This window comes from Loxodonta africana, chromosome 12 (assembly GCF_030014295.1).
Source record: "Loxodonta africana isolate mLoxAfr1 chromosome 12, mLoxAfr1.hap2, whole genome shotgun sequence".
NCBI classification, from domain to species: Eukaryota; Metazoa; Chordata; class Mammalia; order Proboscidea; family Elephantidae; genus Loxodonta; species Loxodonta africana.
In genome coordinates, this window is record NC_087353.1 from 88,863,042 (window position 1) to 88,888,317 (window position 25,276).

Here is a 25,276-nt window from a genome sequence, read left to right on the forward strand (position 1 = left end):
CTTCCTCCAGAGCAAATAGAGAAAGCCTTCCCCTGAAGCTGATGCTCTGAATTTGGACTTGTAACTGACTAGACTGTGACAGAATAAATTTCTCTTTGTTAAAGCCATCCACTTGTGGTAGTTCTGTTACAGTGGCACTAGATGACTAAGACTCATACTTTAAGAGAAGATTTAAAAAACACAACAAAACAAATCCTGCCAAATAGAGATTATCAAGCAGTTCACCATCACAGAAGCATTAGAAAGAAACAAGTAAATGAGGGAAGCGCTCCAGAGTATCACTGAGTGCCAAAAAGCAATTTCACATAACCACCATCATCGACACGCTTGAATTTTGCATGAAAAGGAGGGCAAAAGTGTATCAAATTCTTTCAAATAGATATTCCTTCTTCAACAATGTGGATATACCTGGGGCAGAATGCGAGAAGGATCCAAGAAATTAGTGTAGGCTTATCCGGATGACTTATATACAAACTTCAACAGACAAGTAACAATTTCATGCTTACGTGAAAACTGAGTTTACAGATTGCGGAAAGACAAAATTTACTCATGTAGGCATGTATGATTCCATAATAGAAGATAAAATACAATGTGTATTTCCCAACGTCAAAATTGCTTTACACATATTGCTAACTTTAATGATCACAAACTGCATAAGAGAAAGCGCATTTTCATCCCTAAAGAAATTAAAAAACCCTCAGCATATAATGATTCAAGAAAGACTCAATTCATTATCCTTATTAAATATGGAAATAGATACTGTTCAGTGGCTTAATTGTGACGAAATCACTGTAGATTTCTAAGAGCAAAGAATAGAAAGAAATGTTTTTAATTATAGCATGTTAGAGATGAAAGATCTATCTAAAAATAGAGTAATTTGTTGCAATATTTGTTTTCTGATCATTAAATTTTCTTTTATGACATCTTTTCATTTGTTCGATTATAATTATAGCATTTATTATAAAACAAGCATCAAAATTGAAGTATGAGCCATTTAAAGCAAAATCGGTGTTGTGAGAGATCAACAGAATTTTATCGATTCAAACAACTAAGTTCACTGACTCATTTTCTTTGTTAGAGTATATGGAATATTCTTTTTGTAGAAAATGTGGTATATGGTAAAATCTTAATACCCGCATCCACTTAAAGTTTTATAACCCAGTTCATCTCATCCCGCTAAACCACATACACTACTTTGTGTTCAATTGCTAATATTATCCAAAAAACCAAAACTTGGTGTTGAGTCGATTTTGACTCATAGCAACCCTATAAGACACAGTAGAACTGCCCCATAGGGTTTCCAAGGAGCGGCTGGTGTATTTAAACTGTCGACCTTTTGGTTAGCAGCCAAGCTCTTAACCCTGTGCCACCAGGGCCTCGCTAATACTGTTGTTATTATTGTTAGGTGCCATCAAGTTGGTTCTGACTCATAATGACCTATGTACAACAGAACGAAACACTGCCCAGTCCTATGCCATCCTCACAATCGAGCCCATTGCCGTAGCCCTTGTCTGTCATTTTGTCACACTTGTGTGTTGTTGTGATACTGGAAGCTTTGCCACCAGTATTTCAAATATCAGCACGGTCACCCTTGGTGGACAGGCTTCAGCAGAGCTTCCAGACTAAGACTGAGTAGGAAGAGGACTCGGCCATCTACTTCTGAAAAAATTGGCCAGTGAAAAATCTTACGAACACTGCTGTGAACAGTCATATTTAAAAAGAGGTTACATTATTGATAGCTAAGACACATACACGCATGTATATACATGTGTATATATAACTCATATATCCTGTTGGAGTACATAAGCAGAGGTGGGCTCACCACAGATTATCAGTGTTTACTGCCCTCACATGCCCTAATCTGGTCCTGCCTCTAGTGATTGATCCCTCCTGGTGATGTGTCCAAAGCAAGTGAGTTGGACAATATTCTGTTGTGATCCATAAGGTTTTCACTGGCTAATTTCAAGCAGCAGATCACCAGGCCTTTCTTCTCTGCCTGTCTTAGCTTGGAAGCTCCACTGAAAACTGTCCACCGTGGGTGATCCAGCTGTTATTTGAAACACTGGTGGCATAGCTTCCAGTAGCGATAGACGAGCCACCACAGCATGACAAACTGATAGACAGGGGGTGGTATCTCCATCTACTACTGTGGTTATCAACGTGTGGAAACTAGACTAAGGGCATCAGGACTGCCTGGGCACTAGTTAAAAAATTTTCGACTTCCTCCCCAGACCCACTGAAAGAAAATTCTAGGGGGAGGTGGGGGAGGTGGGGCGGGGGGATGAGAGAAAGGGTGGGCAGCAACCTGTTTCATCAATGCCTCCAGGTGCTTCTGAAGTTTGAGAGTTTGACTACTTCTACAGGTTTTTTTTTTTTAAACGTTTAGCATTTTAGTACATCTGAATTTTATTTTGTGTATGCTGTGAAGTACACGTGTAAATTTAATCCCCATTATCACCACCACAAAGGAGCCCTGGTGGCGCTTGGCCTTTAACCGAAAGGTCAGCGGTTCGAACTCCACCAGCTGCTCTGCAGGAGAAAAGATACGGTAGTCTGCTCCAGTAAAGATTCCAGCCCTGGAAACCCTATGGGGCAGTTCTACGCAGTCCCACAGGTCACTATGAGTCAGAATCAACTCCACGGCAACAGGTTGATTTTGGTTTATCACCATTACACACACATTAGTAGTTTCAAGACCACGTAATAGTTCAGTCTTCCCTCCTGGTTCTCTTGTTCCACGGACATATTCCTGAGGGACAAGCTGGGGTGCAAAGGGGAGAGTCATGAGATCTAGGTTCTGGTTCTAATGATGCCACTAACTGGCTTCGGGCTTGCGGGCCTCAGTAAAACGGGGTTAGCCTCCACCGTCTCCTTCGGGGCCCTGGCTGGAATCAAGGTCTGGGAGCGCCAAGTTCAGCGTAAGGTGGGCGCAGCCCACATGCGGGTGGGCGCAGTGGGATTGGGTTCCCCGCTCCGTGGGGGACCCCGGGAGCAAAGCACAGACCCGGGGCGCCACCTACGCTCCACCAGGCCCCGCGGCCCCGTTCCCCAGCCTGGGGCGCCGCTCCCGCCACCGCGTCCCCGGGCCTCACCTCGCAGGGCCCCACGAACAGGATCTTGGCTTTCAGCATCGCGGTCGGCAGCGGGAAAGCCGGCCCGAGCCCACCCGAGCGCAGTCAGAGCCGGCATAAAGGGCAGGAAGCCACCCCGCTGATTGGCTGCCTTCGTTTCCATGGAGACGGGGAGCGGAACGCAGGGGCCGACGGGATTCGGTCGGCTTCCGGCGCGCTGTGCCCGGGGTCTCCGGGGTGAGGGGAGAGGCGGTACGCGTTTCGGGCTGAAGGCTGGCGGGCAAGGGAAGGAGAGAAGGTGGGAAAAGGTAGGAGAGGAACAAAACTCGGAATGAAGACTTGATTCTGGGCGTGAAGGACAGTGGAGCTCGGGAGACCCGCCTGCCTTTATAGAGATGCGGAAAGGGAGACTCCGGGAGGGGGCGTAACTCTCAGTCCCTAAATTTAATTGGGAGCCCTAGTGGCGCAGTGGTTAAAGCCCTCCGCTGCTAACCGGAAAGGTGAGTGGTTGGAACCCACCAGCCGATCTGTAGGAGAAAGATGTGACAGTCTGCTTGAGTAGAGATTTACAGCCTTGGAAACCCTGTGGGGCAGTTCTACTCTGTCCTAGGGAGTCGTTCCCAGTCGGAACCTCGTTTAGTGGCGCAGTGGTTAAGCCCTCAGCAGCTAACGGAAAGGTCAGCGGTTGGAACCGACGGGTGCAGTCTGCTGCGTACAGCCTTGGGAACGCAATGGGGCGGTCTTATTGTGTCCTACAGGGTCGGTATGAGTCGGAATCTATTGGACCGCAAAGGATCAGTGGATAATCTCATTTATTTTTCCCTAATAACCCCCGAGAACTCAGACAGGCCTTAGGGCTGGTAAGCTGGCACTGGAACCAGGTCTTCTGACTCCTTTGTCACTCTGGCGTGGTACTGTCCACGTTGGTAACGGATGTATCACAGCCCTGGCTCAGTCTAGAAAAGGCCAGGAAAGAAAGTGTCCATGCTCTCTGTAAAAGGGTTCACCACTCGCCATCATTTGGATGATCTGGGAGAAACTCTGGCATTGCTCAGAGTTGATGCAGGTGTCTGGAAGCATTGCTGCTAAATTCGTTGGCTGCAGAGTCATTAAACCAAACCAAACCTGTTGCTGTTCAGTCAATTTCAACTCAGCGAACTTTTAGGACAAAGTAGAACTGCTGATAGCGTTTCCAAGGCTGGAATCTTTACGGGAACAGACTGCCACATTTTTCTCTCTTGGAGAGGCTGGTGGGCTTCAACTGCTGGCCGTTTGGTTAGCTGCCAAACACTTAACCGCTGCACCTCCAGGGCTCCTTGCTAGACAAAAAAGGTCATTAGAGAGTTTTCAGCAAAGGATTGACATGATCTGACTTATCTTCTTTAAAAAGCAGATTTTATTTTTTTTAGAGCAGCTTTAGATTTATGGAAAAATTATGCAGAGAGTGCAAAGTTCTTGTTTATCCCCTTCCCCCTGCAGGTTGTTTTTCTTATTAACATCTTGCATTCCTGTGGTATATTTATGTGTTACATGTGGTGCCCCGTTTGTTATAATTGATGAACCAATATTGATACGTTGTTATTAACTAAACTCCATAGTTTACATTAGGGTTCACTCTTTGTGTTAGGCAGTCCTAAGCATTTTGACAAATACTTAATGTCATGTGTCCACCATTATAGTATCATTAGTCGTTAGAGAGATGCAAATCAAAATCACAATGAGATATTGCCTCACCCCTACTAGGATGGCTATGATCTAAATACAGAAAATAACAAGTGTTGACAAGAATGGAGAAACTGGAACACTCATTCCTTGCTGGTGGAAATGTAAAATGGTACAGCCACTGTGGAAAACTGGTGGTACCTCAAAAAATTAAACTTACTATTACCGTATGACCCAACAGTCCTAACCCTAGGTATGTACCCAAAAGAATTGAAAGGAGGAACACAAGCAAAAACTTGTACACCAATTTTCATTGCAACATTATTTACAATAACCAAAAGGTGGAAACAGCCCAAATGTCCATCATCAGATGAACCGATAAACAAAACATGGTATATCTAAATATCTAGACAGTGGGATATTATTTAGCCATAAAGAGAAATGAAGTCCTGATACATGCTATTACATAGATGAACCTTGAAAACACTATGCTGAGAGAAATAAACCAGACAGAAAAGGATAAACATTGTATGATCCCATTTACATGAAATATCTAGAATAGGTAAATATATAGAGACCGAAGTTTATTAGTGGGAGGGAGGGAGAAGGGGAATCATTATTTACGGTGCACTGAGTTTCGTTCATGGTGGTGCAATAATTTGGAAATGGATAGTGATGATGGTTGCATAACATGGTGAATATAATGTTACTGAATGGTACATATAAAAAATGTTGAATTGGCAAATGTTTTGTTTATATATATTTTACCACAATGAAACAAAACTACAGGAGCCGGTTTAGACTTTTGGATAAGGCCATGAAATTAAAATGTCTATGTTGCAAGACTGTGGATGCAGAATATGTGAGAAGGGCTAGTATGACAAACAAACACACACACACACACACACACACACACACACACACAAACAAACCCATTATCACACCTTTACTTCAGTGGGAGAGCCATATAGCCTTTGGATTACAAAGAACTGCTGAGTGAACTTTAAGGAAGAGTCCTCCTCAATTTCAGGATGTCATTAATTAATTAGTTCATCAAATAAATATTTTTCGAATCCCTGCTTTATACCAGACACTGTTTTAGGTACTGGGGATATGGCTATACCTCTTGAAGATTTTATCCAATATATAACATACTCTCAAGTACTTTAAAAAAAAATTTTTTTTTATTTTAGGTACTCTCAATTTTAGGTGGTGGTTGGTGGTTTGAGTCCATCCAGAGGCTCCCCAGAAGAAAGGTGTGATGATTTACTTTTGAAAAATTAGCCACTGAAAACTCTATGGAACACAGTTCTTTTCTAACGTATGGGGTTGCCATGAGTCAGAATCAACTCAGTGGCAATTGTGTTTTTTAAGTGCTATGCATAAAAATAAATCACTAAAAAGTTAAGCATGTGAGGAAGCCAATTTTGAATTGGGTAGTTAAGGCAAGGCAAGGCCTTGGTATGGGGGTGACAGTAAAGCAGAAAACTGAAGAGAAAGGTCAAGCAAACCATGTGAAGAATCTGGGGGAAGGGTATTCCAGATAGAACAAGGGCAAAGATGCCAAGGCGGAAATCAACTTGGCATTTCAAGGAATATCCCAGAGGGCTTGTGATAACTGTGCAGAACAAATAAATAGGGGTGCAGTTGGAAAGATCGTGTATGCCTTTGGGGATTTATTCTAAGAATGATGGGAAACCTGTGCCAGGACTGCATTTGGCTACGTGTCACAGAAACTCCACCACAGCAATTTAACTAGATAACGGGTTCATTTTTTCTCACATAACATGGAATCCAGAGATGGGCAGATGCTCAAGGAGCAAGATCTATTTTTCCTTCCCTTTCCTGATGTCTTTGGTATGACTGCTCTATCTCTGAGTATTTGCTTTCAAGATAAGAACAAGGGAGAAAAGCAAAGAACAAAGATATATGCCATTACAGTCCCCCCCTTTATCAGGAAAATAGGAGCTTTCTTAAAATCCCTACCCAAAATGATTTCCATCTGTAACTCATTGGTTAGAATGGGGCCACATGTTCTCTTTAACTGCAAGGGAATCTGGGAAGTATGGATTTTAATTTCACACATTACTTTTCTCAAAAAGAAGGGGGGAGAGGGGAGTTGACATTGGCTAGGAAACTAACCCCCAAAAAACCTGTTGTCATTGAGTTAATTCTGACTCATGGCAACACTATAGGACAGAGTAGAGCTGCCCCAAAGGGTTTCCAAGAAGCAGCTGGTGGATTCAAACTACTGACCTTTTGGTTAGCAGCTGTAGCTCTTAACCACTGCGCCACCAGGGCTCCTATAACACAAAGAGTGAACCCTAATGTAAACTAGGAACTTCAGTCAGTAATGATGTCTCAATATTGGTTCATTAGTTGTAACAAATGATGTACCACGTATAACACATAAAAGTACCACAGGGATGCAAGATGTTAATAAGAGAAACAATGTGCAGGGGGGAGGGGATAAATGGGAACCTCATACTTTTTGCATAAGCATTGTTTCTATAGTTTTGTCTTTTCCAGAATGTCATGTAGTTGAAATCATATAGTACGTAGCTTTGTCAGACTGGCTTTTTTCACTTAGCAGTATGCATTTAAGGTTCCTCTACGCGTAGTGGTTAAGTGCTACGGCTGCTAACCAAAAGATTAGCAGTTTGAATCCGCCAGGCGCTCCTTGGAAACCCTGTGGGGCAGTTCTGCGCTGTCCTGTAGGGTAGCTATGAGTCAGAATTGACGGCAGTGGGTTTTTTTTGGCGTGCCTATTTATGTTCTGATAGCTCGTTTCTTTTTATTGTTGAATAATACTCTGTTGTATGGATGTACCACAGTTTGTTTATCCATTTACCTATTGCAGGATATCTTGGTTGCTTCCCAGTTTTGGGCAATAAAGCTGCTATCGATATTCATGGGGAGGTTTTTATGTGGATGATATATCTTTAAAAAACGATAACTCTGGTTGCCATGTGGAGCAAAGGAGGCAAGAGCAGAAGTACAGGTAACAATTAGTTTAGTTTCAGGTAGTTTAAGGGAGGGATGATGTTCGCTTGGACTAGGGTAATAACTGGAGATTGGACTGGGGACAAAGTACATGGACTTAAATGGTTGAATGAACAGTTTTGCCATTTCTTGACTTGGGAAGACTGGGAGAGGAGCAATATTAGGGAATGGGAGATTAAGAATTCTGTTTTGGTCATGTTAGTTTTGAGATACCTATTAGTTGTTGAGGAAGAAATGGGATATAAGAGTCTGTACCTAATGGCAGAGGTCAGGACTAGAGATATGAATCTGGAAGGCATCAGCATAAGGACAGTCATGAAAGCCATGGACTAGATGAGAACAAGTAGGGAGTAAGTGTAGCAGAGAAGATAAGTGTAGACAGAGTGCCCAGGGACACTCTGCTATTTAGAGGAGATTCTGTTGAAGAAGACTAAAAAGGAACATGGAGAGAAGTATAAGGAGAGTATGGTGTTATGAAAGCCAAGTGAGAAAAGTGTTGCAAGAGAGGAAGTGATCAACTTTTGTCAAATGGTTCTAAGAGGTTCAAGCCAAGCCAGTTACCACTGAGTTGGTTCTGACCCATAGTGACCCTGTAGGACCGAGTAGAACTGCCCCATAGGGTTTCCAAGTTGTGGCTGGTGGATTCCAATTGCTGACCTTCGGGTTAGCAGCCTTAGCACTTAACCACTGCACCACCAGGGCTCTAAGAGGTCCAGGGAGGTCATATAAGGTGAAGACTGAGAATTGAGTGATAACGTGGAAGTCATTTTTTAAATGATCGCTTAAAAAAATTACTTTTCACTTAATATCTTTAAATATATGTCCAGGTTTTTTTTTGTTGTTGTTGTTTTATATAAATGTGGTTTTATAAAGATGAAATAATATGATTGATTATACACATGCTTTTTATGCAATCTCACTTTTTCTTTTACATTTTTTGTTTGGCTCCCTTACCTCATCTTAACTTCTACCCTTCCCTCTCTATCACTAAAAGTTTTCCCTCCAGTGAAGAGATAGATGATAAGTAAACTCCCAACAGAGAGTCTGCGATAACAAACTAGGGTGCATTCTTCGATGTCTTCCTCCATACGTCCTGTACATCTCCATCCTACACAGACTTGTATACCTATAGATCTCTAACAGGTTCTCAAAACGTGATTCTTTCTGTCCCAGTTTTGGCTGAGGCTCTAACAGCTGACCATTGGTGTTAAGTGTCTCCAAATTCTAGTTCTTCTCTGCAGATTTACCACATCACCTGTAGGCTAACAATTGTGAGGTAGAAGAAGGAGAGAGAGAATTTTTTTGGGAAGAGTGCTGTGTTCTTACCTCAGGTCAAGTGAATGAATCCGTGTTCCTTCGAATTTAGGCAGCACGAGGATGAGTGTGAGAAGCTCTGGTGATATTTAGCCCAAAGCAGGAGGGTAGGGAAGGAAAAAGCCTGTCCCAGGAGTAGCCAAAAATGCAAGAAATTTTCCGGGGACCTGAGATGGAAGGCAGCTGGTTTGAGATTTTTCAGGGACTTGAGGTAGGAGGCAGCAAGTGTGGGTCTTCCCTGAGAGGACCTCCTGAAGGGGATGGGCTTCTTAGAGAAGATAGAGTGGAGGATTCTCAGGTAAGGAAGAACATGAGGAGGCACGACAATGAAGTGGCTACCACAGGCCCTTGTTGTGTACCCCCAAAAGCTCTCCATTGAGATGAGAATCATCATGGGGAATTTGCTACTTCCAGATTATATTAACTGAGATCCTTTCTTCCCTCTCCTTCTTCCACCTCCCCAACAACCCAACTTTGGAAGATTTTGGAGTAGCCCAGTGGAGTGAGACTTGGGGGAGCAGGAGTAGAATAAAAAGAGTGGTAAAGAAAAAGAAGGCACGCAAGTCCCTTTCCTCTGCAGCCTTGCTAGGCTGAGGCTGTCTTGAGGCTTGAAGATTGGGGATGGAGGAGTGGCGGCTTTAACTTTGAATGAAGCATAGAGTTTTGATTAATACAGGGGACTGGACTTTTTTTTTTTTTAATAATTTTTATTGAGCTTTAAGTGAACGTTTACAAATCAAGTCAGTCTGTCACATATAAGCTTATATACACCTTACTCCATACTCCTACTTACTCTCCCCCTAATGAGTCAGCCCTTCCAGTCTCTCCTTTCGTGACAATTTTGCCAGTTTCTAACCCTCTCTACCCTCCCATGGGACTGGACATTTTAATACTGAAGAGACATGGGTCTTAGAGCTGAAAGTGCTAGAGGTACTCACTGTTACCTAGGATTGACTGAAGAGTTATGGGCAGTGCCTGAGATTTCATGTGAGGGGTGGGAAAGAATTAATCTACAGAGAGGGTTTGAAGGAAGCAGCTGGAAGAAAGAATAAAATTGTTTTCTGTGTGTAGCCTATCAAGTTCAGATCATTTAATATACAGGTGAAGCACATTCATGTGAATACACACTCATGCACACACACGTATACAAACACATGGATAATTGTTTTATGATCATTGTTTTACAAAAATGGCATCATGTCCTATGTATTATTTTTTTTTCTTTATTTAGCAATACCTTGTACAAATTTCCACAAGTCATTTGTTGTAGTTCTATTTAATTCCTTTTAAGGCTACATACTATATTATAGTCTAAATTTATCATAATTTATTCAGGCATTTTCTTAATGTTAGACTCACTGTTTTCCCAATTTAGGGCTACGAAAAACAAACCTGAAATAATGATCCTTGAATGTATGATTTTGAATACTGGTGCTTTACCTTCTCTGGAACAGAATCCCAGAAAGAGAATTGCTGAGTCACAGGGTATGTATATTTTAACTATTAATAGCTTTTGCCAGATTACTTTGCCACTTGGCTGTTTTAACACTTCAAGTTTCCATTAGTACTACTTTTTGTCAATAGTTTATATTTTTTGATAGTTGGTAATCTTTACCAATGGTTTCAGTGGAGTGATAAGAGGTATGTTAAAAAGAGAATGGGAGGTGTAATTGTAATCTATTGCTGCATAGCAAATTACTCCAAAATTTAGTGGCTTAAAACAACAATTATTACCTCACAGTTTCTGTGGGTCAGAAATCTGAGCATGGCCTAGTAGTGCCCCTGGCTCAGGGTTTACCCCAAGACGGCAATTAAGGTGTCAGCTAGGGTGCGGTCTTCTCAAGACTCTACTGGGGAAAGATCTGCTTCCAAGCTTACTCATTTTTTTGCTGGGTGGATTCAGTGGTTGTGGACTATTGATCTGAGGGCCTCAGTTCCTTGCTGGCTGTTGGCCAAAGACCTCCCTCACTTCCTTGCTATGTGGGCCTCTCCATGGGGGCAGTTTATAATATGACAGCTGGCTTCCATCAGAATGAGCAAGGGAGAGAATCAGAGAGGATGAACAAGACAGAAGTCAGTGTCTTTGTACCCTAATCTTAAAAGTGACATCCTATCACTTTTGCCATATTTTATTTCTTAGAAGCAAGTCACTAGGTCAAGCCCACACTCAAGGAGAGAGGATTATATGAGGGCATGAAAACCAGGATTTGGATATCATTGGGGGGTCATCTTAGCGGCTTTCTCCTTCAGGAGATGATTGTAAGATGCTGATTCTAAGACAGCATCAATTTAACAATAACTTTTTCATAAAACAAGAACACTGCCATATTAAATGTATTATTGATTTTAAGGAGGAGTTTGTGCTTCCTAACTAATTTCCTTTTTGTGCTAAAGGCAGTATAGGTAATTTGGACAAACTCTCCTACTGTGCAACAAATAGAGAAGCTAGAAAAATATAAAAATTATTTCCTTGGAGGCACCAGAGAGTGAACGAAGTAGAGTTACCTGGCCAGGCTTGGATGAGGATGAAGGCCCAAGGAAGGGAGCCCCATGTTTGGTCCTGGGTTTCCCTTGGGAGTGTTTGCCTAATTTAGAAGAGACAGCCAAGAGGCTGAAAGACTGAGTAATAGAACTTCTTGGTACTTGGGCCCATATAATGGAGTCTAGGGCCTGCCAAGTGGGGAGGGGCACTGATGAACCTCCCTTCATTTGATAAAGTGGAAGTAGACAAATCCTGGCAGGGACTGTGGCTCAGCCTTAAGTCTTCATAATTCCTGGGTCTGTGTAAAGTGAGTCATGGTACCTGGGAGAAGAAACATAGATCCTTTCTGGAGAAAGACACATCATTCCAAGCCATAAATTATTTATACAATTTTGTAATTATAGTATCCAGCACATAACAAAAAATATTCATATACATGAAGGACAAGGTACATGAAGGAACAAACAAACAAACAAACGGTAGAAACAGGCAAAAAAGGACTCCAGATTGTGGAGTTAGTGCATGTAACCCATTGCAGTCAACTTAATTCCGACTCATAGCAACAGTATAGGACAGAGTAGAACTGCACCCATAGGGTTTCCAAGGAGTGCCTGGTGGATTCAAACTACTGACTTTTTGGTTAGCAGCTGAGCACTTAACCACTATGCCACCAGGGTTTCCAAGTTAGTATATACAGATTTTAAAATAAATATACTTACTATGTTGAAGGGAATAAAAGATAAGATTGAGAATTTCAGCAGACAGAAAACCCAAAACTATATTATGTACTTATACACATGTGCACACGTACACACACACACACACACGTTCATAAAAGAAATGTAATGAGAAACTCTATAACTGAAAAAACACAAAAACCAAAATTAAGAATTAAATAGATGGGTTTAACAGCACATTGGAAAAAAGCTGCAGAGAGAATTAGTGACAAGAAGATGGATCAGAAAAAAAATCCAGAGAAGCACAAAAAGAAAAAGGGATAGAAAAATAGACAGGAGAATAAAAGACACGATTCGGGGGAAGGATCTAATATATGCTTAGTTGGAATCCCAGAAAGAGAGAAGAGAGAGAATGGGAGCACAGCTATTGAAGAGCTGTGGGCAAATATTGAAGAGCTCATGGCTGAGATTTTTCCAAAACTGATGAAAGGTATCAAGCAACAGATTAAAGAAGTCTGATGAAACACAGGCAAGATAAATAAAAAAGAAAAATATACCTTGGCATAAACAGAGTAAAACTTCTGAAAAGAAAATACAAAGAAAAGATTTTAAAGCAGTCAGAGAAAAAAAGACAGACACCTTCAAATGAGCAATCATCAGAATTTCAGCTGACTTCTCAGCAGAAACAATGGGAGCCAGAAGACAATAGAATGATATCTTTAAAGTACTGAAAGAAGGTTAACAGCGAGCTTAGAGTTCTATATGCAGCAAAAATATCCAAGAATGAGGTGAAATACAGTTTCAAATAAAATGAGAGAATTGGTCACCAGCATCCTGGCTCTAAAGGAAATAATAAAGAAGAAAAATGACCCAAGGTAGAAACTTGAACTTACAGAAATAAAAGAAGAGCACTGAAAATGATAAATATGTGGATAAACCTAAATAAATATTGACTATAATAACATCTTTTTGGGTTAAAAAATTTATATTGTATTTTGTATATGTTTAGATTTGTATTTAATTACATATTATATAATGTAGTATATATAATCTATATACCACATAGATTATATATACTAAAATATATGTAATTAAATATAACTCAGAAGCTGGGTAAAAGGAGATAAAGTGTTCAATATCCAGGGAAAGAGTAAAATTCCCAATTAATATTAGACTTTGATGAGCCAAGAATACATGCTTGAGGTCCAGAAAAGATGGTGGTGTGAGTAGCTGCAGTTCCCATCTCTCCACACAAACACGCCAAAACACCAAGTACTCCTCACTTATTGCCTATCTTATTATCTGACATTTCACATTTATGAAAATAGTAAAAAATCTACTATTTTGTGCATTAATGACATGCACGTGGCAGAATGAACTCTGAGGTGCAAGGCAAGACTAACACTGGCTGTGTTGGTTAAGGTTATATGTCAGCGTGGCTGGGCCATGATTCTCAGTAGCTTGACAGTTATGTGATACTATAACTTGGTAGTTATGTAATGATGCAATTTGGCAGTTATGTAATGATGTAGTCATCCCCCATTTTGTGATCTGATGTGCTCATCCTGTATTTTTGCATAACTCTGATTTTCACATACTGACCTGATCTTTGGAACCTAATCATATCAGTAAGTGAGGAGTGGGTGTACGTACTGACAGAACCAATTTTATCAGAACTCTGAAAATCAGTCAAAGGATTACAGCAACTAAGTGAATGCTGAACCAAGAGAAAGGTGACATAGAAATGGTAGAAAAGCATTGGTTTTCTATTTGACTGTAAGTTATCACCTCCCTGGCTCAGTGTGGTTATCTTAAAGTGGCAGTGGCCCACACTCCCAAAAGGGAGCCTAGTTTCTAGCTGTAGAGGTTCAACAGCAGATTTCAGCTGGTAAAAGAAAGAATCAGTGAACTTGAAGATAAGACAATTGAAATTATTGTGTCTGAGGAAAAAAAAGAGGAATGAAGAAAAGTGAACAGAACCAAAGAGATTTGTCAGACACCATCAACTGGTCAAACATATGCATTATTGGCATCCCAGAAGAGAATTAAGAGGCAGAAAGATTATTTGAAGAAATAATGGCCAAAAAATGTCCCAAATTTGGTGAAAGACATTAATCTACATATCCAAGAAACTCGATGAACTACAAGTAAGATGAACCCAAAGAAATCCACATCAACACATAGTATAACTGAACTCTAAAAAGCCAAAGATAAAAAAAGAATCCTGAAAGCAGCAAGAGAGCAGTGAATTGTTACATACAAAAGCTCCTAAATAAGATTAAGCTGTAATTTCTCCTCAGAAACCACAGAGGCCAGAAGGGAGTGGGATAACATAGTGAAAGGGCTGAAAGAAAAGAACTGTCAACCAAGAATTTTATATTCAGAAAAACTTCTTCAAAAATGAGGGTGAAATTAAGACACACCTTGATAAACAAAAGCTGAAGGAATTTGTTCCATAACACCTGCTATACAAGAAATGCTAAAAGAAGTCCTTCAGGTTGAAGTGAAAGGACACTAGATAGTAACTCAAATCCATATGACGAAAAAAAGATCTCCAGTAAAAGTAATTTCATGAGTAAATATATATAGGCCAGTTTTATGGTCTTCCTGTGTTGTAATTCTACTTTTTATGTCTACATCATTAAAGAACAATGCATAAAATAATGATAAATTTATTTTATCGGACATACAATGTATAAAGATGTAGTTTGTGGGAGGAGCAGTATAGGGACAGAGTTTCTGTATGTTTGTGATGACAACAACATAAAGAGGAAGAGGAGCTATATAAGAATAGAGTTTTTGTATGTTTTTGAAGTTATGTTGGCATCAATTCAAAATAAGTTATAAATTTAGTATATTAAGCTTAAGGGGTACTGAGTTCCTGTTTGGGGTGATGAAAAACTTTTGGAAATAAATAGTGATGATGGTTGCACAACATGGTGACTGTAATTAATGTCACTGAATTGCACACTAGACATAGTTGAAATGAAAATTTGTTTTGGCTATGTATATTTTATTGCAATAAAAATTTTAAAAAAGAATGCATGCTTAATATTTACGGTAACTATTAAAAGGTTAAAGGTTTTAAAAGAGTGTATAATTCACAAAGTAATGGAGATGAAAAGAGCATATTAAAAAGATAGTTTTAGAAGCCTAATATGACAAAGCTTATTTTAAATGTTAATGTTCCACTAGCCAATAATGTTGCCTAAAATGTTAGGAATAGGACTGGTTGTTCTGTGACACTGGACAAGTGTAATACCTTGAATACTCTGCATAAAATGGCTACCATCTACGTACCCAACTTCATTTCCTTCTATCTCTGCTGTGGATTCTTTCATCCATCGTCTTCATCATCTCCCAAGGCTTCTATGTTGATATCCATGCTGTTTATCCTACTTCTCTTTGCCCTTTTGAATACACCATCTTGACCGGGATAACTTACGTTAATCTTGAGGATCAGAATAATTAACTTCACTTAACCCCCATTTTGAAACTTTACCTTTGAAGGTTGTGTGATTGAATCCTTGGTTTGGGGTTCTGAGGGAGGAGGAGGGATGCATTCTCAATTGACGAAAACTGAAGATGGAGTGGGAATAACCTGGAGCAAAGGACTTTGTATTTTGGTTGGGAATTTAAGACTGGAATAACAAAGGCCTACTACAGTGGCAACAAGGTCTGGAGGTCGACAGTCCAGAATTCAAAAATGACCTCAGACACCAAGCAAGGTCTTTCCATTTTTTTTCGGCTCTCCACATGTATAGTCTTCTTCCTCATCCTTCTTGCCTCCTAGCCACTAGGTAGCTACTGTGCCTCCAGGTGTTATGCCTGCAATTAAGGAAAGAAAAAGACGGAAGGAAAAATGCTCTGCCAGTTGAGCCAGCCCCCCCTTTTAAAATCAGTGTTAATGAGTTATAATTTACATATAATAAAAAACACCTATTTTAAGCGTTCTTTGAGTTTTGAAAAACATATTTGAAAAATGTATACACCCATGTAATTACCATCACATTCAAAATACAGATTATTTCCATCACCCAAAAACTTCCCTCATGTTCCTTTGTATTCAACTCCCTCTCACCTCTGACCCTAGGAAACTGTTGTTGTTCTTTAATCACTGCAGATTAGTTTTTTCTTGTCCTAGAAGTTCAAATAAATGTTGTTGTTAAGTGCCATTGAGTCAGTTCTGACTCACGGCGACCCCATGTACAACAGAACAAAGCACTGCCTGGTCCTGCACCATCCTTGCAATCATTATGCTTGAGCCCTTCGATGACACTCTACCAAGCATGATGTCCTTCTCTAGGGACTGGTCCCTCCTGATAACAGGTCCAAAGTATGTGAGGCATAGTCTCTCCATCCTTGCTTCTAAGGAGCATTCTGGTTGTACTTCGTACAAGATAGACTTGTTCATTTTTTTGGCAGTCCATGCTATATCCAATATTCTTCAACATCACCACAATTCAAAGTTGTCAATTCTTCGGTCTTCCTTATTCATCGTCCAGCTTTCAAATGCATATGAGGCGACTGAACACACCATGGCTTGGGTCAGGTGCACTTTAGTCTTCAAGGTGACATCTTTGCTTTTTAACACTTTAAAGAGGACTTTTGCAGCAGATTTGCCCAATGCAACGCGTCTTTTGATCCTTGACTGCTGCTTCCATGGGTGTTGATTGTGGATCCAAGTAAAATGAAATCCTTGACAACTTCAATTTTTTCTCTTTTATCATGATGTTGCTTACTGGTCCAGCTGTGAGGATTTTTCTTTATGTTGAGGTATAATCCATACTGAAGACTGTGGTCTTTGATCTTAATCAGTAAGTGCTTCAAGACCTCTTCACTTTTAGCAAACCAGGTTGTGTTGTTGTTGTGTTGTGTGTGTTCATCTAGTGCTGCCATAACAGAAATACCACAAGTGGATGGATATAACAAAGAGAAGTTTATTTTCTCACAGTTCAGTAGGTTACAAATCCAAATTCAGGGCATCGGCTCCAGGGGAAGGCTTTCTCTCTCTGTGGGCTCTGGAGGAAGGTCCTTGTCCTCAATCTTCCCCTGGTCGAGGAGCTTCTCAGGTGCAGGGACCCCGTGTCCAAAGGACGTGCTCTGCCCCTGATGCTGCTTTCTTGATGGTATGAAGTCCCCAACTCTGCTTGCTTCCCTTTCCTTTTCATCTCTTGAGAGATAAAAGGTGGTGCAGGCCACGCCCCAGGGAAACTCCCATTACCTTGGATCAGGGAGGTGACCTGAGTAAGGGTGGTGTTACAATTCTACCCTCATCCTCTTAACAGAAAATTACAATCACAAAATGGAGGACAACAACACGATACTGGGAATCATGGCCTAACCAAGTTGACACATTTTTTTGGGGAAAACAATTCAATCTATGACTTCCATTAACAACCTGTGTTATGCAGATGACAAAACCTTGCCTGCTGAAAGTGAAGAGGTCTTGAAGCACTTACTGATTAAGATCAAAGACCACAATCTTCAGTATGGATTATACCTCAACATAAAGAAAAATCCTCACAGCTGGACCAGTAAGCAACATCATGATAAAAGAGAAAAAATTGAAGTTGTCAAGGATTTCATTTTACTTGGATCCACAATCAACACCCATGGAAGCAGCAGTCAAGGATCAAAAGACGCGTTGCATTGGGCAAATCTGCTGCAAAAGTCCTCTTTAAAGTGTTAAAAAGCAAAGATGTCACCTTGAAGACTAAAGTGCACCTGACCCAAGCCATGGTGTGTTCAGTCGCCTCATATGCATTTGAAAGCTGGACGATGAATAAGGAAGACCGAAGAATTGACAACTTTGAATTGTGGTGATGTTGAAGAATATTGGATATAGCATGGACTGCCAAAAAAATGAACAAGTCTATCTTGTACGAAGTACAACCAGAATGCTCCTTAGAAGCAAGGATGGAGAGACTATGCCTCACATACTTTGGACCTGTTATCAGGAGGGACCAGTCCCTAGAGAAGGACATCATGCTTGGTAGAGTGTCATCGAAGGGCTCAAGCATAATGATTGCAAGGATGGTGCAGGACCAGGCAGTGCTTTGTTCTGTTGTACATGGGGTCGCCGTGAGTCAGAACTGACTCAATGGCACTTAACAACAACATTTATTTGAACTTCTAGGACAAGAAAAAACTAATCTGCAGTGATTAAAGAACAACAACAGTTTCCTAGGGTCAGAGGTGAGAGGGAGTTGAATACAAAGGAACATGAGGGAAGTTTTTGGGTGATGGAAATAATCTGTATTTTGAATGTGATGGTAATTACATGGGTGTATACATTTTTCAAATATGTTTTTCAAAACTCAAAGAACGCTTAAAATAGGTGTTTTTTATTATATGTAAATTATAACTCATTAACACTGATTTTAAAAGGGGGGGCTGGCTCAACTGGCAGAGCATTTTTCCTTCCGTCTTTTTCTTTCCTTAATTGCAGGCATAACACCTGGAGGCACAGTAGCTACCTAGTGGCTAGGAGGCAAGAAGGATGAGGAAGAAGACTATACATGTGGAGAGCCGAAAAAAAATGGAAAGACCTTGCTTGGTGTCTGAGGTCATTTTTGAATTCTGGACTGTCGACCTCCAGACCTTGTTGCCACTGTAGTAGGCCTTTGTTATTCCAGTCTTAAATTCCCAACCAAAATACAAAGTCCTTTGCTCCAGGTTATTCCCACTCCATCTTCAGTTTTCGTCAATTGAGAATGCATCCCTCCTCCTCCCTCAGAACCCCAAACCAAGGATTCAATCACACAACCTTCAAAGGTAAAGTTTCAAAATGGGGGTTAAGTGAAGTTAATTATTCGATCCTCAAGATTAACGTAAGTTATCCCGGTCAAGATGGTGTATTCAAAAGGGCAAAGAGAAGTAGGATAAACAGCATGGATATCAACATAGAAGCCTTGGGAGACGATGAGACGATGGATGAAAGAATCCACAGCAGAGATAGAAGGAAATGAAGTTGGGTAGGAAGATGGTAGCCATTTTATGCAGAGTATTCAAGGTATTACACTTGTCCAGAGTCATAGAGCAACCAGTCCTATACCTAACATTTTAGGGAACATTATTTTTTTTTTTATTGGCTAGTGGACACGATTCAATCCATGACAGTTACCAACCCCATGACATGTCAACACTCTCCCTTCTCAACCTTGGGTTCCCTGTTACCAGTTTTCCTGTCCCTTCCTGCCTTCTAGTCCTTGCCCTTTGGCTGGTGTGCCCCTATCATATCTTTGGCTAAAGGGTGAACCTCAGGAGTGAATTCGTTACCGAGCTAAAAGGGTGTGCGGGGGCCATACTCTCAGGGTTTCTCCAGTCTCTGTCAGGCCAGTAAGTCTGGTCTTATTTCTGAGTTAGGATTTTTTTCTACATTTTTCTCCAGCTCTGTCTGGGACCCTCTATTGTGATCCCTGTCAGAACAGTCGGTGGTAGCCGGGCACCATCTGGTTCTACTGGGCTCAGTCTGGTGGAGGCTGGTAGTCGTAATCCATTAGTCCTTTGGGCTAACCTTCCCTTTGTATCTTCAGTTTTCTTCATTCTTCCTTGCTCCTAAAGGGGCGAGACCAGTGGAGTATCTTAGAAGGCCGCTCACAAGCTTTTAAGACCCCAGACTCACCAGAGTAGAATGTAGAACATTTTCTTTATAAACGATGTTATGCCAGTTGAGCTAGATGTTCCCTGAAACCATGGTCCCCACAGCCCTCAGCCCAGTATTTAGATCCCTCAGGGAGTTTGTATGTGTCTATGGAGCTTCCATGATCTTGCCTTCTACAAGTTGTGTTAGTTTCCCCAGTATTGTGTACTGTCTTACCCTTCACCAAAGTTACCACTTATCTATTGTCTATTTAGTGTTTTTCCATCCCCACCCCTCCTCTCCTTCGTAACCATCAAAGATTTTTTTTGTGTGCAGATCTTTTCATGGATTTTTATAGTAGTGGTCTCATACAATATTTGTACTTTTGCGATTGACTTATCTCACTCAGCATGATGCCCTCCAGATTCATCCATGTTGTGAGATGCTTCAAAGATTCATCATTGTTCTTTATCATTGCGTAGTACTCCATTGCATGTGTGCACCATAGTTTGTTTATCCATTCATCTATTGATGGGCATCTAGGTTGTTTCCATTTTTCTGTTACTGTGAACAATGCTGCAGTGAACATGGGTGTGCCTATGTCTATTTGTGTGATAGCTCTTACTTCTCTAGGGTATATTCCTAGGAGTGGGATTGCTGGATCATATGGTATTTCTATTTCTAGCTTTCTAAGGAAGCACCATTTCATTTTCCAAAATGGTTGTACCATTTTGCATTCCCACCAGGAGTGCATAAGAGTTCCAGTCTCCCTGCAACCTCTCCAACATTTGTTATTTTCTGTTTTTTTGATTCATGCCTGTAATGCAGGAGTGAGATGGTATCTCACTGTGGTTTTGATTTGCATTTCTCTAGTGGCTAGTGATCTCGAGCATTTCCTCATGTGTCTGTTAGCCACTTGAATGTCTTCTTTGGTGAAGTGTCTGTTCATTTCCTTTGCCCATTTTTTAATTGGATTGTCTTCTTGTTGTAGGGGTGTTGGATTTTCCTGTAGATTTTAGAGATTAGGCCTTTGTTGGATTTGTAATAGCCAAATTTTTTTTCCCAATCTGTAGGTCCTCTTTTTACTCTTTTGGTGAAGTCTTTGATGAGCATAAGTGTTTAACCTTTAGAAGATCCCAGTTATCTAGCTTATCTTCTGGAGTTTGTGTGTTGTTAGTTATGGTTTGTATTCTGCTAATGCCGTGTATTAGGGCCCTTAGCGTTGATCCTATTTTTTCTTCTATGATCTTTATAGTTTTTGACTTTATATTTAGGTCTTTGATTCATTTAGAATTAGTTTTTGTGTGTAGTGTGAGGTATGGGTCCTGTTTCTTTTTTTGCAGATGGACATCCAGTTTTGCCAGCACCATATGTTAAAGAGACTACCTTTTCCCCATTTGATGGATTTTGGGCCCTTGTTGAAGATCAGGTGACAGTAGGTGAATGGATTTACATCTGGGTTCTCAATTCTGTTCCATTGGTCAGTGTATCTGTCATAATAGTACCAGGCTGTTTTGACTACTGTAGCTGTGTACTAGGTTCTGAGGTCAGGTAGTGCAAGTCTCCCTACTTTATTCTTCTTCAATAGTGCTTTACTTATCCAGGGCTTCTTCTCTTTCCATATAAAGTTAATGATTACTTTTTCCATCTCTTTAAAGAATGTTATTGGTATTTGGATTGGGTTTGCATTGTATTTGTAAATTGCTTTGGGTAGAATTGTCATTTTCACAATGTTGAGTTTACCTGTCCATGGACATGTTATGTTTTCCCATTTATGTAGATCTCTTTTGATTTCTTGCAGTAGTGTTTTGTAGTTTTCTTTATACAGTTCTTTTTCCTCTGTCATGGGTTGAACTGTGTCCCCCCAAATTATATGTCAACTTGTATAGGCCATGATTCCCAGTATTGAGTGGTTGGCCTCCATTCTGTGATTGTAATTTTATGTTAAAGAGGATTAGGGTGGGATTGTAACACCCTTACTGAGGTCACATCCCTGATCCAATGTAAAGGGAATTTCCCTGAGCTGTGGCCTGCACCACCTTTTATCTTACAAGACATAAAAGGAAAGGGAAGCAAGCAGAGAGTGGAGACTTCATACCACCCAGAAAGCAGTGGTGGGAGCTGAGTGCATCCTTTGGACCCAGGGTTCCTGTACAGAGAAGCTCCTAGTCCAGGGAAGATCAATGACAATGACCTTCCTCCAGAGCCAACAGAGAGAGAAAACCTTCCTCTGGAGCTGACACCCTGTATTTTGGACTTCTAGCCTACTGGACTGTGAGAAAATAGATTTCTCTTTGTTAAATCCACCCGCTTGTGGTATTTCTGTTATAGCAGGACTAGATGATTAAGACAAGCTCACTGGTTAGATTTATTCCTAAGTATTTTATTTCTTTAGGGGCTATTATAAATGGTATTGTTTTCCTGATTTCTTTCCTGTCTTTTTAATGACCCGTTACTTTCTTCATGTATGATGTCCTTGATGTCATTCCGCAACTCGTCTGGTCTTTGTCATTAGTGTTCAACACGTCAAATCCATTCTTGAGATGGTCTCTAAATTCAGGTGGGATATACTCAAGGTCGTACCTTGGCTCTCGTATGCTGGCTTTAATTCTTCAGCTTCAACTTGAACTTTCACGTGAGCAATCGATGGTCTGTTCTGCAGTTGGCCTGGCCTTGTTCTGACTGATGATATTGAGGTTTTCCATAGTCTCTTTACACAGATGTAATCGATTTGATTCCTGTGTATTCCATCTGGTGAGGTCCATGTGTATAATCACCGTTTATGTTGTTAAAAAAAGGTATTTGCAATGAAGAAGGCGTTGGGCTTGCAAAATTCTGTCGTATGATCTCTGGCATTGTTTCTGTCACCAAGGCCATATTTTCCAATTCCTAATCCTTCTTCTTTGTTTCCAACTTTTGCAGTCCCACCACCAGTAGTTATCAATGCATGCTGACTGCATGTTCGATCAATTTTGGACTGTAGAAGTTGGTAAAAGTCTTCAGTTTCTTTATCTTTGGCCTTAGTGTTTGGTGCCTAAATTTGAACAATAGCTGGATTAACTGGTCTTCCTTGTAGGCATATGGATATTATCTTGCTTACTTTTTGGTACCATTAGATGTTCCCAGGTGGTTATTTTATTTATATTGCTTCATAACTGTCATATATGATATACATTCTTTCATGTGTATTAAAACAATTAAAAATTCCAAAAATTAAGGCAACTTCAAAAAAGCTATTCCTTTTCACACCTGGAAATATTATGCTTCTTCTTTTTCTTTTTTTGCATGAAACATGTACTACTTAGGTCTTTAGTTTGGGCGTTAGGAGAACTGGCAGGGGTGGATTACCAAATAAGCAAGGTAAGCATGGGTTTACCTTGCTCTCTGGGTAATCTGCCCCTGTCAGGGTTTATAAATTTGAAGAGGCTTTGATTCTGTGGGAAGGTGCTATGGGGTTGGGAGAGAGACAGATACCAGCCATACCTAGAAGCAGAATCTTTGATATGGTGGAAAAATGTGAAATCGTTCACTACATGTGATCACTGTGGTTACCTTGCTTATTGGATAATCCATCCCTGGGGACTGGTGTCAGGCATTTGGGTAGGAGCTGAGTTTTAGAGATGGATCTGCACAGTTCTTGCCCCCAGGGAGCTTCTAGACTAGTTGAGGAGACCAGTATGTGAACTCCTTACTTTTGTGATCTTTCAATGATAGAAGCTGTTATTAAAAGGCAAATGATGAGTCTATGTCCTAAACTGATGTCACAGAGGAGGCAGGAACCATGAGGCTTTATAACAACTCCAGTTCTCCTTTCTATGTGGAAAGATGCCACCCTTTCTCTGTGCACAGAAATGGCTTTGCCTTTCTTAGTCTGCCCCAGCTGTGTCAGGTCCAATGCCCACACTTCCTCAGCTACTATGTTTACTTTGTTGCATTGGGAGACAATTGTTTGTGGGCTATGCCCCTTGTCATGGATTGAATTGTGTCCCCCCAAAATGTGTGTCAACTCGGCTAGGCCATGATTCCCAGTATTGTGTGATTGTCCACCATTTTGTCATCTGATGTGATTTTCCTGTGTTGTAAATCCTGCTCCTACGATGTTAATGAGGTGGGATTAGCGGCAGTTCTGTTAATGAGGCAGGACTCAATCTACAAGATTAGGTCTTGTCTTAAATCAATCTCTTTTGAGATATAAAAGAAAGAAGTGCGTAGGGAGACGTGGAGGACCTCATACCACCAAGAAACAAGAGCCAGGAGAATAGGGCGTCCTTTGGATCTGGGGTCCCTGTTCTGAGAAGCTCCTCGACCAGGGAAGATTGATGACAAGGACCATGGCCCTGAGCCAAAAGAGAGTGAAAGCCTTCCCCTGGAGCTAGCACCCTGAATTTGGACTTCTAGCCTCCTAGACTGTGAGAGAATACATTTCTATTTGTTAAAGCCATCTACTTTTGGTATTTCTATTATAGCAGCACTAGATGACTAAGACACCCCTTAACTACCTGTGACTCTTTGAAGAGTCTCATTCATCTTTGGGTCCACTGGACCTAACTGAAAACCTGGAAGACAGTAGGTGCCCAACAGCTATTAATTCCTTCTCCCTCTCTCCGCACACATGCACGTGCAGACACACATACGTGTACACAACTCATTCACTCTATAAAAAGTTAATGAATGTTCCCTTAAATTTGCCATGGGGCTTTAGTTTTCTTTCCAGGTGAGAGAAATAAAAAGACGTGAAATGCTCTACATTTCATTGATATTAAGTACTATATAATTTTGGGATTATTGTTACTGTAAATTATTGAAATACTTTGCTTTATGACTTTCATTTTAATTAGAAGAAGTTGACTTCAGACTAGTTAATACCCAGCCTTTGATTCTGAAGGGAGCAATGGCACTGGCAGTGGTGAGGATTGGATGACCTAAGAGTAGTTTTTCTCCTGATCTGTGACTCGATGCAATAAAATCTCTCACTTGAAAAAACTTAAAGAAATAAGTTTGACATATTTCAGATTCTTTCTATAGATTGTTGAAAAGATTTAATATAACTGCCAGTCATAAAATCTTTCATTTGAGCTGACCCTTGTTGGTCCCAGTTCTTACACATTCAATTTTTATTACTAAGGAATAAATTGCGGAGCCCCTGTTATTCAAGGGAATAAAAGTGCCCTCCAGTCACCTCCTATACAACACATAGAACATATTCAGTTTAACTCTGAAAGATGGAAATTATCACAAAACAGTTTGTAATCTGGAAATATTTTCAATAAATACAGTTATCACCCCCCTTTAAAAAAAAAAAAAAAGCCGTAGCCATGAATGAAGTACAGCAAGCTTGATTTAGAGCAAAATCAATAAAGTAAAAACCATTTTTTCATCAATTCCTGTTAGAAAGCCTGAGCTATGTTCTCAATATAAAAATATTTCTCAGCAGATTAAAGATAAAATTTTTGGCAAAAGCAATGCAACAGAGATCTGGCTT

The 25,276-nt window shown here is 40.5% G+C and overlaps 1 protein-coding gene and 1 long non-coding RNA gene across 2 annotated transcripts in view; one reads left to right on the plus strand and one right to left on the minus strand.

Moving 5' to 3' along the window:
* Positions 1-3,407, minus strand: part of IFT22 (intraflagellar transport 22) — a 17,669-nt gene extending 14,262 nt beyond the window's left edge. The window contains exon 1 of the mRNA XM_003416517.4: positions 3,093-3,407. Within this exon, the coding sequence (XP_003416565.1) occupies positions 3,093-3,131 (39 nt within the window). The 5' untranslated portion in view covers positions 3,132-3,407. The remainder of the gene's footprint in view (positions 1-3,092) is intronic.
* The window catches only part of LOC135233003 (uncharacterized), a 27,585-nt gene continuing 5,433 nt past the window's right edge, over positions 3,125-25,276 (plus strand). The window contains exons 1-2 of the long non-coding RNA XR_010323676.1: positions 3,125-3,379; positions 10,426-10,535. This is a non-coding gene — a long non-coding RNA (uncharacterized LOC135233003). The remainder of the gene's footprint in view (positions 3,380-10,425; positions 10,536-25,276) is intronic.